We start from the raw sequence: 15599 nt of genomic DNA, 5'->3' as shown, positions 1-15599 counted from the left end.
TATATTTACGTGACAAGACAACAGGGAACAAATTTGGCCAAGGGTATCCTATTTTCAGTTCACAATGATGTCATTTTGAACCTATCACATCAGTCAGAAATGTAATGATCAGCTAGTAACAGAAGCAGTGTTCAATCTTTTAGTTCTTCCTAGTTTCCTGAGCAGAAGCTGAGAATTCACCCTTCTACCAGCTGACCACCCAAATTTATCAGGCCTCATTGTTTGGAAATATAAAGTGAAAATGTTAATGCAATATATGTTGAAATTTCTTGATTTTATCCTCAGTAGTACCTTTGCTCCTTCCTCCTCCCAGAATCTCCCTTCCTCAAGAAAGGTGTCAGAACCCCAAAACTTTAGGAGCTGGGTGGGAAGTTTCATTGACAGTCAGGTCTGGCTTCTAATTCTGCCATGAAACACTAGGCCTATGAAATCTTGAGTACCCTACGCAAGACCAAGTGCTTTGAGGACAATGAGCACAGGCGTTTTCCATTCTGGTCCCTTACACTTTTCCCTACACCCCTAGCCTCCATATATTACTTAAAAAGAACTTCTGCAAGAATTCATTGTCACACTTAATGGAGAAAGACCCTGAGCCTCAACGCTTGCCTCCCAATGCCTGTTAACAGGGATTGCTGCTGGTGATGAAAATACTGTTAACTTTTGTGGCACTAGCAGGTGTCAGAGAGTGGAGGAAGTTATGAGACTCCACAATATAGAACTTACGAAAAGAAAAGGTTTGATTCCCTAATAAAGGGTATATTGCCCCAAATCCTCTATGAAACCAAATGCTATGGAAATCTACTTGGGCAAACTTTTCCTCTCATCTATAGTTCCCCAAAGTTTATAAAGAAATAAAAGTGTAACTTTTAAAATATGAGGTCTTGTACAAGATAAAGAACATTATTTTATCCACGTCTACATTTCCAAATTCCCTAACACATTTGTAACTTTGCTGATGTGGTTTTGTTTTTTTGTTTTGTTTTGTTTGTTTGTTTTGGGTTTTCTTTTCTCTATTCTCCAGACGGTCTGCTATCTAGACCTGTGGCTTCTGCCACGAAGCGACATTTGGGGTAACTATGGCAGCCTTCAGCTGGCCCGGGTCATTTGGCCCATTTTCCTTCCAGCACTTCGGTGGCTCTGCTTCCCCACACTCGCTCTCATCGTGCAGATGCTCAGGCTTATCACTTCGAATGCTTGCAAGAAGCTGGAGCTCTCCCAGCCTTCACCCCCGCACGACCTCTTCTGGCTACAGACTTCTGAGGGATCTGCAGCCTCCCTTGGCTCGAACGCGCAGGCCAGCTTCGTCCTTGCGACCTGGGCTTGCGCTCGCCCAGCCCTGGCACCCCTGGCTCCCGTAGCCGAAACAAGGGAGCTGCGGGGTCACGCCTTCTTGCTGGAAGGGCTTTTTCCCTCCCGTCACAACCCCTTCCTTACTTCTGCTAAAGATAGGCGTCCTCTCTCCTAATAAATCACACACACACAAGTTTTGACTTGAGCTTAAGACGCACACAGCGCCGATTACTGGAGGCGACATTGCTGGCCAGGCTGACCCGCGCCCTCTGGCAGCCCCAAACCCCTAGATGCAGCCCGTTCCCCGTGCCAGGCTAGCTGCGGGCGACGGGGTGGGCAGCGGCGGCCAAAGGACAAGCCAGCCCGGGGACAGCACGGAGCCAACAGGGCTGGCGGGCAGGATCCGCGGGACAGAATTCTCAGAGGGGACCTTGGGGAGGGGCTAAACCCACCCGCACTCCCCGGCGCGCGGGACGGGACGGAACTGTGGTCACTAACAATGCCACGGAGCGGACTGTCCCTTTCCTTCGCCACTCCCCGCGCCGCCAAGCCTGAAGATACACACTCCCGCACACCCTACACACCCATCCACTCCGCCCCAGCCGGGGGTGGCGGAGGTGGGACGGGCGGAAGGTGAGCGGTGCCCTGCCCCGGGGTACCTGTAGGCAGTGCAACCCAGCGGCGCCACCCTCTGGGTGAGGCCAGCCGGACGCGCGGGAGGAAAAAGGCGCTCCAGACCGCGGCACAGATGCTCGCGGGCTTCGCACCTGGAGAGCCCCGGGGCGGCGGCGGCCGCGCGCGCGGTGGCAGCGCGAGAAGTCCCCCGCGCGCCCCTCTCCCCGCCGCACAACTTTGCGCAGTAGGCGCCGCCCTAGAGCCTGGCCAGCTTCCTTACCCAAATATTGCCGCAGGTCGAGCAGGAAGCGAGGGGGTCCCCCGCTGAGCTGATAGAGGAGGGAGCCCAGGCAGAAGACCAGCAGGGTGGCCATGCAGAAGCCGTAGTCCCGGAGGGAGAAGCGCAGGAAAGGCAGCAGGGGCAGCCGGCGCTTCCAGCTGCCCAGGCCCGGAGGGGCGCCCCCCAAAGGGGCCCCATGGGGCCAGGGATCCGCGCCGCCGCCGGGATGCTGCTGCTTCTTCTTCATCGCCTGCTCCGCCGCCTCGCACAGCCTGCTCGTGCCAGGAAAAGGTCACCCATCCGCCGCGAGGAGGAGAGCCCGGCTGGCCGGCTGCACATGGGGAGGGCCGCGCGGAGGGCAGCGGGTGGGGGCGGGGAGGGGCCGAAGTTGCCGGGCTCAGGAGACTTTCCTCGGCATGGTCCCCGCCGCCGCGGCCCGAGCAGCCGAGGTGTCCGGCCCCGGTTCGGGGCGCTGCCCGTGCCGGGGCGCCGCGCCCGTCCCGCGCCCGCTAGCGTCCCCACGCCCAGCGCCCTGCAGCGCCTCGGGCTCGCTTGCGGCCGCCGGGGCTCGCCTCCAGCGCCAGCGTGGACCCCCCGGCTTTGTGTCTGTAGGTCTCAGCGTGTTTTGTCCCGGTTCAGGCTTCTCTAAAAAACGGCAGGGAGGAACAGGAGGCGGACACCATCCCCTCGCTCCACCTCCTTGACAGGGGTTTTCCTCCTTCTCCTCCCCTTTCTCCCTCCGGCGCTCCGCGGCTCTCTCCTCCCTTTCCCCTCCCTCTCCGCTCGGGTCTCGGGATTTCGCTCGGGTGTCACGTTACTGCTTCTGCTGGGGGCGGAGGTGGGGGGGCGGCGATTATTCGCAACAAGGAAGAAACTTTCTGGGTTTTTTTTTTTTTTTTTTTTTCCTTCCCCTGTTCTTTACAATCTGGCCGCGGTTTCTGCGCCACCAGCGACCTCTTCGGGGCCCCGCTGACTTCCCTCTCGTAAACAGTCACCGGCAGGAAGAAGCACGACTGACTTTACATTTTTTGAAGTTCAGAAACTTGATTCTCCTTATATATCCCGTGCAAGCTGCTTACACAAGGCCGGCAAAAGGTACTAGGATACAGGCTCAATACTGCTGAGATGGGAAAAGAGTAAGCGGTGCGAGTTATGTTCAAACACGCCCCAGAGGGCCAGGCTCAGCGCCCAGACTCCCGGGAAGGGGAGCAGAAGAGGACGCTCTCTTCTTGCTTTTCCTGGTCCTACAACTACTTCACCTCTCAGTGACCAGAGAGGCAAGTGGGGGGTGCATAGCGGACTCTAGGAGGTCATTGCCCTGGTAGACATGGAGGGGAAAGAGCCCAGTCCCCCTATACGCCGATTTCATTGCTGCCTCTCTTCCCTCCATGGGGAAGCTTCTGGACCTGAAAGAACCTCCCGAGGCAGAAAAGGCTCTATCGTAGGCACAGATCCTCTGATGGGGTGGTTGACCCACGGAAGGGCTGCTCTCATCAGCCACACTTTCTGTAAGAATACTATATCACTATTTATAGAAGCTGTAGCACCTGAGGCCTGTGTGACTCACCCGAGGTCCCAAAGCTAGTAGTGGGAGTTGGGTTGGGAGTTGCACTCAAATCTATTTGACCCTCAGACCCACTATACTAACCACTGCACAGCAGTACTTCCCAGCCAGAGCTCTTTTCCTCCACTTCCCATAGGAGGATGAGATTTAATTCATTTAGTTCAGGCCACGTTGAGAAATGGAAACCTCAGTTTTTGGTGCCTATCATCTCTGGCTCCCTACTCATTTGTATATTCCAGTAATGAACAATTGGATTTAAGGAGGAACCAGGAGCCACGAACCTCTGTGATTCTAAGACCAGGCTCCTGAAAACCTTCAACAAGTTGGGCATCTGAAGAATTTTATATGGAAAATTACAAAATATTATCCTAGACTGAGAACTTACTCTTTAAGAATATGTCTTAACCGCGTTCACATATGAATATCTCTGGTTCATGATTTGAAACATGTATCATGAGCTAGAGAGATGTGTAGATGAGGTGAGAGGTGCTGCACACACAGAGAGACACATGTACACACACACACACACACACACACAATATTCTGCCCAGTTTTACATTGTCCTAGCCCACTTTCTAAGGGATGAGAAGGCTGTTTTGGGGCCCCAAGACAAGAGAAAATCTTTTGTTCTGTCTCTGAAAACCCTGAATAGAGTGTTAATCATTTGTTTCACATTTATCTCTAGAATCAGGGTTTTATATGGATTAATATGCACATTTTAGAAATGTAACTTCCCCTAAGAGAACTGAGTAGATCAGTCATTGCTCGTTAATGTGAATTACTTTAATGAGTGCAATGAGTAGCCCAGAACAGACTCCCGATTAATAACATTTGAGCTTAAGAAGAGGGACTAGGAGACGGAAGGAGCAAAGCAGTGTTCATAATGTTTCAGGGACCACCTTCCACAACTGGACCTGTATCTGAGGCCTGGCCCTGTAATCTGAACACTCGCTGGATATAAAATAGTGTGCAAGACCCTCTGTGTTCACAAGTCCCACCCCCAGGAAGTCCAGAGAGTTTTCTCACAGCATGCTGTGGGAAATATCCCAATTTTTTCTCCTAAGGAAAGGAATCTGAGGAACAGGGAGATGGAGCAGGAAGAAAGGAAACAAACATCTGAGAAAAATAAGTAAATATGAGAATAAATGTTATTTTAAAAAACAATGAAAAAGTTGTGAGGAAAGTACAAGGGGGCAAAGTCCAGCTTAGAAGAAACAAGCTACGACATGAACTATTTTAGGGAGAATAAACAGGTCAATCTTTAAAAGATTGCGTTAATAGACTCGCCGCCTAAAATAACTCACAGAAGAAAAAGAAAAGATATCAAGATACAAAGAAGTTTCACATGGAAAAAAATGCTTTGTATTTTCACCCAACAAAAACTTAGTTGTTTGGGTAAAACTTTGTTCTTTGAAGTCCCATAAATATCCCTTCAGGAAAAAAAATTAAATTTAAAGTACTTAGACTAATGAATGGTATCTTTATTCAAAGCAGATAACAAATCTAATTAGAGGAAGTTGTGAACGAATTTTATTAGTAGTCTTATAATGGAATATACTTTATTCAGCACCTTGACCTCCATTCAATATCTTTAGCTTCTCAATTCCTTCTCTCTCCAGTGACTCATTTGACCTTTGTCCTCAATGATGACTAATTGCATCTCCTCCAAAATCTCCTTTTCCCCCTTCACAACCTTCTATCCTTCTCTGTTTGGCTTCTCTGGAACCCACCCTGTTTTTTGGTCTTTTCAAGAACTGTCAACTCTGTGTTCATCCATCTCATGTGTTTACTTCTTTCTTTATCCAGTTTTGATTACTGATCCATCATTCTGATCCTTCTTGCAAACACCCCTTCATTCTCCCTGTTTCTCTCATCTTATGTCCTACAGTGCTTGTCTGGTGAAACCCAGGCTCAGTTAAACCCAATCATGCAACTGGACTGGATTGCAGAAAAACACACAGCGCTGGTAAGTGGCTTTTCTTTATATTAGAGAGCACAAATTTCAGATGGATGCACACCCATGGCTGCCCAGCAATCCCACTCACTAAAAGGACTATTTTATAGTGTCTCTGTCTTCAAACCTCCCATCTCCACCCTCTGCTTTCTTCCCTTCAGTCTCAGGGGATGACCTGGATCAGACTTTGTTGAGAAAATAGAAGCAGTAGGATGAGAGCTCATTCATTTCCTACCAATCTATGCCCCGTGCTCTTGGCCTCCCTTCCTGTTTCATTGTGTTCCTGCTTCTATCAAGGCCATGCTGCCACATGTGCCCTAGACTGCCGTTCCCACCAACCCCAGTCCCACACCCAAGCCTGTCCCCTCCATAGCCTTCTGCATTTCTGTAAATCATTACACTCTCAAGTCACTTGGGCCCCAAACTGGAAGTCAGATTTTCTGTTAATAGTTCATTTATTCTTGTATCTAAACCATCTGCAAATCCTATAGGCATTACCTTTCAAAAAGAAAAAATCTGACCTCCTTTGCCACCCCACCGGGGCCAGACCAATATCTTCTCTCACCTGGATTGTTGCAAAGGCTACTTATATTCATCGTGTTTCAGTTTAGCTACATATAGCTGGAAAAAAACCCAAATTTAAAAACCAGTGGCTTAAACAGAAAAGAACTTTATTTCTCTCTCTCTCTCTCTCTGTCTTTTTTTTTTCTTTTTGAGACAGAGTCTCCCTTTGTTGCCCAGGCTGGAGTGCAGCAGTGTGATCTCAGCTCACCGCAACCTCCTTCTCCTGGGTTCAAGCAATTCTCGTGCCTCAGCCTCCCAAGTAGCTGGGATTACAAGCGTGTACTACCAAGTCTGACTAATTTTTGTATTTTTAGTAGAGACGGGGTTTCATCAAGTTGGCCAGGCTGGTCTCGAACTCCTGACCTCAAATAATCCACCCACCTCGGCCTCCTAAAGTGCTGGGATTACAGGCATGAGCCACCGTGCCCGGGCCATTTCTCTCTCATATAAAACGAGTCCAGAAATAGGCAGTCCAGATTAGGTGTGGTATTTCTATGCTATCCTCAGGGACCCACCTGAGCGTTCTGTTCCACCATCCTCAGCACGTGGCTTCCATTTTAAAGGCCATCTTATGCAATGTAATCAGCATTTCGAAAAGGTATGAAATATTCATACCTCTTTGATATGTTCATTGCAGCATTGTGCACAATAGCCAAGATATGGAATCAACTGAAGTGTCCATCAATGGATGAATGGATAATACTATCCAGCCTCAAGAAGGAAATCCTGTCATTTGCAATAACATAGGTTAATCTGGAGGATATTATGTTAAAGGAAATAAGCCAGACCCAGAAAGACAAATACTACATGATCTCTCTTATAGGTGAAATCTAAAAAAGTCCATCTCATTGAAGCAGAAAGTAGAATTATAGTTAACAGGGTTTAAGGAGGGAAGGATAGGGATTGAGGAGATGTTGGTCAAAGGATACAAAATTTCATCTAGACAGCAGGAATAAATTCAAGAGTTCTATAAGGACTACAGTTAATAACATTGTATGAAAAGTGCTAAGAGAATAGATTTTGAGTGTTCTTACAACAAATAAATGATAAGAATGCAGAAGGGGAGAAAAACAAAACAAAACAGAAAGGGCTCCTTATGGTTGCAGATGGCTGCTAGGGTTCCAGCCATTATGTCTATGTTCCAGGTTGGCAGCAGAAGGAAGCAAAAGAGCAAAGAACTCCTCCCAATTGAGTAGGCTGTTTTTAAGCGGTGCTCCTAAGTGTGCTATGAATCTACTTTCTTATAGGTCATTGGCCAGAAATTAGTCACAGGACTCTGTCTAATTGTAAGGGACAGGGGACGGAGTACTAGGAAATCTAGACTTTAGCTGGTTGCATTGCTGCCAAATAAGAATCAGGGTTCTTTTTTTTTTTTAAGATGGAATCTTGCTCTGTCACCCAGGCTGGAGTGCAGTGGCACGATCTCCGCTCACTGCAAGCTCCGCCTCCTGAGTTCACGCCATTCTCCTGCCTCAGCCTCCCGAGTAGCTGGGACTACAGGCGCCCACCACCGCGCCTGGCTAATTTTTTGTATTTTTTAGTAGAGACAGCGTTTCACGGTGTTAGCCAGGATGGTCTTGATCTCCTGACCTCGTGATCTGCCCACCTCGGCCTCCCAAAGTGCTGGGATTACAGGCGTGAGCAACCACACCTGGCAAGAATCAGGTTTCTGTTGCTAAAGAAAGAAAGGGCAGATGGCTACTATGTGGCAATCAGCAATTTCTGTTGTTCCTCCTGACTGGTCTGCCTGCTCCCAGCCTTTCACTCCATATTCCATTCTCCTCAGAGCAGCCTAAATAGCCATTGGTGCTCAAAACTTACCAGTGGCTTCCAATGCACTCAGAGTAAAAGGCAGCATCCTAGAGTAGCCTCTAAGGTCCTACTCAATCTGGCTCCATTGTTTCTCTGACCTCATCTCTTATCACTTTTCCTGCTCACCCATGCGTATCATCATTTGTCAGACAAGACAAACTTGCTCCTCTTTTAGGACCTTTGCATTCACGGTTCCCTCTGCCTAGAAAGTTCTTTTCCCACACCTCTGCATGACTTGACTTTTGACTTCCTTCCAGTTTTGCTCAATGTTGCCTTATCAAAGGAGTCTTCTGGAACTACTCTGTATGTAATGCACGTATGCACCTACAGTCCTTATTCTCTTGACCTCTTTAGCTTTCTCCATGGAATATACCATAATCTGAAATGTTAGTATTTTGTATGTGTTGTGTATTTCTGCCCTCTAGAAAACAAGCATCTTGAAGGCCATGATTTTGTCTCATTTGTTTATTGTTTTATCCCCAACACCTAGCATAGCGCTCATAGGTAGTGATCACTCAAGAAATATTTGTTGAATAAAAAGATTAGTTTTTTATAGGAAGGGTCTGATGTTTGGTGGGTCAAATCTCATTGATTCCGTGGTTGGCCAAGTGCGGATGAGACGTAGAGGTCATGGAAAGCAGGCCTTCATGCTGGGAGAACATTCAGATAATCATCAAAAGAATTGTTTCCAGTTGAAGATGTATTCACTGAAAGAAAGAGTGAATGAATGAATGAGGCCCTCACCACCTCTGTGACCCCTAATTAGCAATGCAGCTACTCCCTGTGATTATGAACGCCTCATGGAATCATAAAAGAGATGTGAGTCCATTGGCTTTGCCTGGTGTTGCCATTCCCCTTGGCAGAGAGGCTGTTGCTCTTTAGGACTGCTGTTCATTTCAGGGATTGGGGCCATCAGTCTCTTGGAGAACCAAGCTGTCTGAGCTTTGACCTTGGAAAAGAAAGACAGAAAGAAAGAAACTGGAGAGTTGCTCTGGTTTGTGGGGCAGAAATGCACTGAAAACCATCTGGGAAGGTAGACTTGCCTTTGCCTGAACAGTCTCTCAAAAGCATATCTGACCAGAGTATATGATCTAGAGGCATATTTGGATGGGAGGACTACAAAAACTGCACTTAGTAGCCAATAAGCTATTGCTTATATTTAAACTCCTATGCAATGACACAACTTTTGAGAACTCAGCTTTTAACTTATGCTTAACAACAACTGTATTTCAAATCAAAAGTGAACTGCACAGCTGGTCCCTGAGACTGGCCAGTGTGACACTGTTAGCCACCTAAAGGCTCTCTTGGAAACAGTCTCAGTACTGTCTCTATTTTTTATGAAGTATAATAGACCATTGGTGTAAGCAGAGGGAAAGGAAAAAAAAAGAAGTCAAATACTTACCAGTTGCTTTCATGTTATTCTCGGTTGCCTCTTACCCTGCCATGAGTAGAATCTATACAGTCGAATCTCTGACCTTAATTCCTCATTTCCAAGATCCTTGTCAATTTACAATGTTAAGCTAGCGCTCTTCTCATTTTAGAGGTCATTGTCTGGTGTTAATGCATAAAAACTGAAATCGATGTAAAAGTGATATCCTTTTTCCTTCCTTCCTAACAATGTCATTAGTCCTTGTTCAATGGGCACATTACGTATCTTCCTGTCCTCTTAGAAAAAAACTATTACTCAAGCTTTGCAAAGTACTTTAAAATAATTTTTTGAAGAACAGCCAAATACTAAACTGTGAAGATAAGAGTCAGCTCTCTAGTGAAGAATCTTAGTAGAGATTCTCAAGGTCATCTTAGTAGAAAATTTAAGAAAATACTACATCGTGAAGCATAATCTTTAAGCCCTAAAAATTACTAACCTTCTGACCTAGAGTCAATTACTTAATCTCTTTGTGCTTTCGTTTTCTCTTCTGTCAAGAATGGATTATAAAGCCCATACTCCTGGGTTCACAGGGCTCTGCTGTGGTTCAGGAGTGTGCTTACCTGGCTGGGAAACTACATCACCAGCTAGCTGCTTTTCTCTATGGTACTTGCTGTGAAGTGGTCCAAGACGTTATTCCACCCAGAGAAATTGGACTGCGGAATGATGGTACTGCAAACTCTTATGTAAAGAGCAGGCTGCTCATGGTGGCTCATGCCTGGAATCTCAGCACTGTGGGAGGTGGAGGTGGGTGGATCACCTGAGGTCAGGAGTTTGAGATCAGCCTGGCCAACATGGTGAAATCCTGTGTCTACTAAAAATACAAAAATTAGCTGGGCGTGATGGCGGGCACCTGTAATCCCAGCTACTTGGGAGGCTGAGGCAGAAGAATAGCTTGAACCCAGGAGGTGAAGGTTGCAGTGAACCAAGATCGTACCACTGCAGTCCAGCCTGGGTGACAGAGTGAGACTGTGTCTAAATAAAAAAATAAATAAAAGAGCAGGCAATTTGAAGCATGGGAGAAGCATGGGTCTTGATCCAGAACTTATATGGGGACAAATGTGATTTGGGGCAAGTAGCCTGAGTAGACTCTGAGCCTCATTGTCATTATCTGGGAGATACAGTAAAGCACATAGCATCCTGTGATGGGATTAAATATAATTTAAGTGTGGGTACGTGTAAGTCAGAATACATGTAAGTCCGATTATTTTTAAAGATAAGAAAACTAGAATCTAAATAAATTACATAATCTGCACAAATTTGCATTATTTGTGACTGACATCACCAGAACTCAAATACAGATCTTGCAAGTCCGTCTCTAAACCTTTTTTTTTTTTTTTTTTTTTTTTGAGATGGAGTCTCACTTTGTCACTCAGGCTGGAGTGCAGTGGCATGATCTTGGCTCACTGCAACCTCCATCTCCCGGGTTCAAGTGATTCTCCTGCCTCAGCTTCCTTAGTAGCTGGGATTACAGGCACCTGCCACCTTGCCCGGCAATTTTTGTTTGTTTGTTTTTGTTTTTTTGTATTTTTAGTAGAGACAGGGTTTCGCCATGTTGGCCAGACTGGTCTCAAATTCCTGACCTCAGTGATCCACCCACCTCAGCCTCCCAAAGTGTTGAGATTACAGATATGAGGTACCGTGCCTGGTCTCTAATACTTTTTCCACAATAAAGTGGATTTTATTTGGGCCACTGACCCCCTGTGAGTATCCAACAAACTTATGACCCTACTTCCTAGAGAAATGAATGTATCTTCTGCATATAATTTCAGCATATCCGTGGACCCCTAGGAGGTCCATGGACTTAGATTAAGAACCTGAGCACTACAAGCTGTGGTCTCTCCTGAATCTGCCTGAGTGCATTTACTAAAGGAGAATATAATTTTGTGTCCTTATATAGAAGAGAAAAGCAGGTTTTATGGTACTAAGGCAGTTTGGAAAAAGTCTTTAAAAGACGTTGGAAATATAGAATTTTTCTTCACGCTGTCATGTTCTTTAGAATACTCCTGGGATGCTAAAGAGGTTCCAGAATTGGAGCTGTATTCAGACATTCATTCAGCAGATCCTTACTGAGGGCCCAACATGTGCCTGGCCCTGGATTGCAGTAGGGCCCAAGACAAGCCCTGCTCCCATGAAATTCACATCCACTGTGAGGGGATACGGACAGCGAATAAACACATATATTTTGCTAGGTAGTGTTACCTGTTATTGAGAGAATAAGACAGGGTGATGCGACTAAGAGTGGTGGGTTGAAAGGGCAAGTCTACCGCAGACTGCGTGGACAGAGACAACTTCTCTAAGGAGTTGACCTTTGCAGTGTGACCTAAAGGATGAGAAGGAGCTTCCTGGGGAAGATCTGGGGTACAAGCATTTCATGCAGAGAAAACATCCATTTCAGGTCTTTCTGCCTCATATCTTCCCTAAAATGGAAATAGACTTGGTATGTGCCACTGTGATGGGAGTGGGTCATTGAGAAAGCAGGTGACATGAGATGAGGCTGGAGAGGTGGATGGTGCCAGTCCCTGTAGGGCTTTGTAGACCAGGGTAGAGAGTTTGAGTTTTATTCAAGGTGAGATGGGAAAGGGCTCAATGATCAACATGAACCCATTTATGTTTTTAATTCATCACTTAGGGCGCTGTGTAAGGTTGGCTTGTTGGCAGTGAAAGTGGCAGCAGGAAGATGAGTCATCCAGTAAAATGGTGAGGCTGGCTGGGCTCAGGCTGGTAATGGGGAAGACAGAAAAAAGTTAACAAACTCAGGATATGTTTCTTTGGAGGTTTAGGGTATAAACTTGTCAATGAACTGGATGAGGGGAAGTGAGAGAAGAACTAAGCTAAGAATGATACCTAAGGTTTTTGTCTGAGCACCTGGAATGATGCTGAAACTATTTCTCTGTTTCTTGAAATGCAGAAAACTGAAGCAGGAGCAGGCTTGGGAGAGGGGCATGGGTAGCCCAAGCAACCAAGAGTTATGATCAGCTATGTTAATTATGCGACTGGATATATGAATTTGGAGCTCCAGGGAAAGGTCATGGCTAAAGACATAAATTCAGAAATTATTTCTATCAATGTGATATATAAAATCACATAAATTAAATAAAATTACCTAGAGAAGCATGTAGATGGAAGGAATAAAAGATGGCACAGGACGAAGCCTTCAGGAAGTCCAACATGCAGAGTTCAAACAGAATAAGTTCACCCAGCAAAAGAGATTGAGTGAGTAGGCAGAGGGGCCGGAGGAAAACCAGGAGAGTGTGGTGGTGTCACTGAAGCCAAAATAACAAAAGTATTCTATGAAGGAGAGAATGATCCTCTGTAACAAATGCTTGTAAGATGTGGCAGAGACTCCTGCTTGTTCTCTGTACCCATTTTCTCCATTTTTCTTTTAGTAATAGAAACCACTGAGCTCTAGCTGGACACAAAGCCGCTTACATGGAGACCACATTCCCCAGTCTCTTTTGCAGCTAGATGTGGCCATGAGGCTGAGCTTGAGTCAGCGGAGTGTGAGAAAAAGAAGCTTATGCAATGTGCTATACTTGGCCTTACAGTATTGGGTGTGCATGCCCCCTTTCTCTTTTCCTGGTTTTCCATAGGCTGGAATGTGGACATGGAAGGGGCTCAGCTTCCGTCATGCACATGAGGACAGTACTCCAAGGAATATCAGAGAAACTGGTGAAAGGAACCTAGGAACCTGAATGCTCTTAAGAAGCGAGCCATCTGTCTGCTGTGGATTGCCTACTGCCATTTGGACTCCCTTGTGAAAAAAATAAAGTAAATTCGCTCTACAATCACTGTATTTGGGGTCTCTATTTTAACCTCATAGCCCACACCATAAATAATTCACATAACAAGAAAGATGACAGATACTTTGGGAGGCCAAGGGGAGCAGATCACCTGAGGTCAGGAGTTGGAGACCAGCCTGGCCAATATGGCAAAATCCCGTCTCTACTAAAAATATAAAAATTAGCCAGGCATGGTGGCGCATGCCCGCAGTCCCAGCTAGTTGTGAGGCTGAGGCAGGAGAATCGCTTGAACCCAGCAGGCGGAGGTTGCAGTGAGCCAAGATCGCACCATTGCACTCTGGCCTGGGTGACAGAGCAAGACTCTGTCTCAGAAAAAAAAAAAAAAGAAAGAAAGAAAAAAGAAGAAAGAAAGATGACAGAGGAAACATCCTGGAGCTGATTGGTGAGTTTGACAATTTCAGAAGTATGACTGGGATAGGAGTAGACTGAAGAGCTAATCCATTCATTCACTCTTTCACTCATTCCACATATTTGTTGAGTTTTCACTCTGTGTCATGCCCCGTCCTAGGCCGTGAGATATAGCAGAAAACAACAGAGATAATGCCCTTGTTCACAAGGCACATGTGTTCTAGTGGAGGAGACAAAAAGTAAACACATAAACAGATAACACATAAACAGGTCAATGTGAAGGCCAGGTAGTGACCTGTGCTAAGAAGAAAATAAAGCTGAGAGCATGGAAAGGAAGTGCTACTTTAGAAACAGTGCTCAGGGGAGGAATTTCAGAGAAGGATACTTTTGAGATAAATTGAATAAATAGAAATTAAAGGGAAAGCTATATGGAAATCCTGAGGAAGAGTACACCAGGCAGAGAGAGCAGAAATTGCAGAGTCCCCGAGGCAGGAATTCACTTGCTTAAGGAATAGAAATAAATCAGATGTGCTATAGAGCACAGCACTTGAGGTGATCAAAGTGCATGAGGAAGATTAAATTGGAGAGAAAAAAAGATGCCAGATCATCAGAGTCTTTGAAAACTAGGAAAAGAGGTTTCAATTTTTTGTAGATGTGATGGGAAGCCATTGAAGTCATCATAGGGGGTTTAACCAGATTTTGCATTTTAAAATACTGATCCTGCTGCTATTTAAAGAACTGAATGTGAGGGTAAGGGTGAAATCAGTTGGTTGATTCAAGTTATCTAGGCCAGAGATGATGGTGGTTTGGGCTTCGATAACAGCTGTGAAGGTAGTGAGAAGTAGTCTGATTTGGGAGAGGATGTGTGTACGTGTGTGTGTATTGGAGATGGCTATAGAATGGCTACAGAAACATCTTTTGAGGTGATCTACTATGTAGGGGTACAGAGAAATGGGCAGCAGCTGGGAAACTTATAGGGATTTAGGAAGTCTCTCTCTCTCTCTCTCACTCTCTGTCTCTCTCTCTCTGTCTCTGTCTCCTTTTTCCCCCTCTCTCCTTTAAAGACAGGAAATACCAGATTTAATGTGGTAATTGGGATGATCCAGTAGAAAGGGATGCGTTTGTGATGCCAGAAAGACAGGTGAAATTTACAGGAAAAGTATGAAGCCAGAATTAAGTAGAGGGTTTAGTCTTTAATCCAAGCAAAGACACTTCATTCATCAAAGAAGGCAAGATGTACCGGAAAATTTATTGGTGAGAAAAGAAAGTTTCGTGTGGTGGCATCCATTGTATCAATGAAATGTGCAGCAACTGAGAGTGAAGATTTGGGCAAGAAGAGAGGTAGGAGATTTGAATAAAGAGAACCCACAGTGGCATGATTATTTCAGAGTGAGAGACATACAACAAAAGTGCATAGGATTGCTGAACAGTTTGAGCTCATTTAAACTTGGTCGTTCTGAATTTCAAGTGAGTCAAATCAGCACCAGTGTTGTGTTTTCTGGTGGCTCAGTTTGGTGACTTGTGTGTATGTGCTAAGTAGGTATTTAGTTGTGCTTAGACATGGCTGAAGTTTTACTAGGGAAATGGAAAACATGCCAACAGTGTTAGGGATGCTTGCAAAACAGCAGTGTGATGTTGGTCCCTGATATGGTTTGGCTGTGTCCCCACCCAAATCTCATCTTGAATTGCATCTTCCACAAGTCCCACATGTTGTGGGAGGGACCCAGTGGGAGGTAATTGAATCATGGGGGATGGTCTTTCTTATGCTATTCTTATGATAGTGGATAAGTCTCATGCAATCTGATGGTTTTATAAGGGGGAGTTTCTCTGTACAAGCTCTCTCTTTGCCTGCTGCCATCTATGTAAGATGTGACTTGCTCCTCCTTCCCTTCTGCCATTATTGTGAGGTCTCCCCAGCCATGTGGAACTGTAAGTCCATTAAA

General features: G+C 45.8%; 1 protein-coding gene and 1 long non-coding RNA gene across 7 annotated transcripts in view; one reads left to right on the top strand and one right to left on the bottom strand.

The window, feature by feature from the left end:
- The window catches only part of UST (uronyl 2-sulfotransferase), a 317208-nt gene extending 314369 nt beyond the window's left edge, over nt 1-2839 (bottom strand). For all 6 annotated transcript variants that reach the window (XR_012433524.1, XM_005552086.5, XM_045391389.3 and 3 more), the window contains exon 1: nt 2186-2839. Coding sequence is in view for 5 of the 6 variants with exons in the window: in XM_005552086.5 (XP_005552143.1) it covers nt 2186-2432 (247 nt within the window). In the remaining variant the exon portion in view is untranslated. The remainder of the gene's footprint in view (nt 1-2185) is intronic.
- Nucleotides 2135-13293, top strand: LOC107129490 (uncharacterized). The gene is made up of 4 exons (XR_001490092.3): nt 2135-2476; nt 3136-3280; nt 5638-5715; nt 13099-13293. It is a non-coding gene; the product is annotated as an uncharacterized lncRNA (long non-coding RNA).
- The last annotated feature ends 2306 nt before the right edge of the window (nt 13294-15599 follow it).

Source organism: Macaca fascicularis, chromosome 4 (genome assembly GCF_037993035.2).
Source record: "Macaca fascicularis isolate 582-1 chromosome 4, T2T-MFA8v1.1".
In the NCBI taxonomy this organism is placed as follows: domain Eukaryota; kingdom Metazoa; phylum Chordata; class Mammalia; order Primates; family Cercopithecidae; genus Macaca; species Macaca fascicularis.
This window is presented reverse-complemented; position numbering and strand designations above follow the sequence as displayed.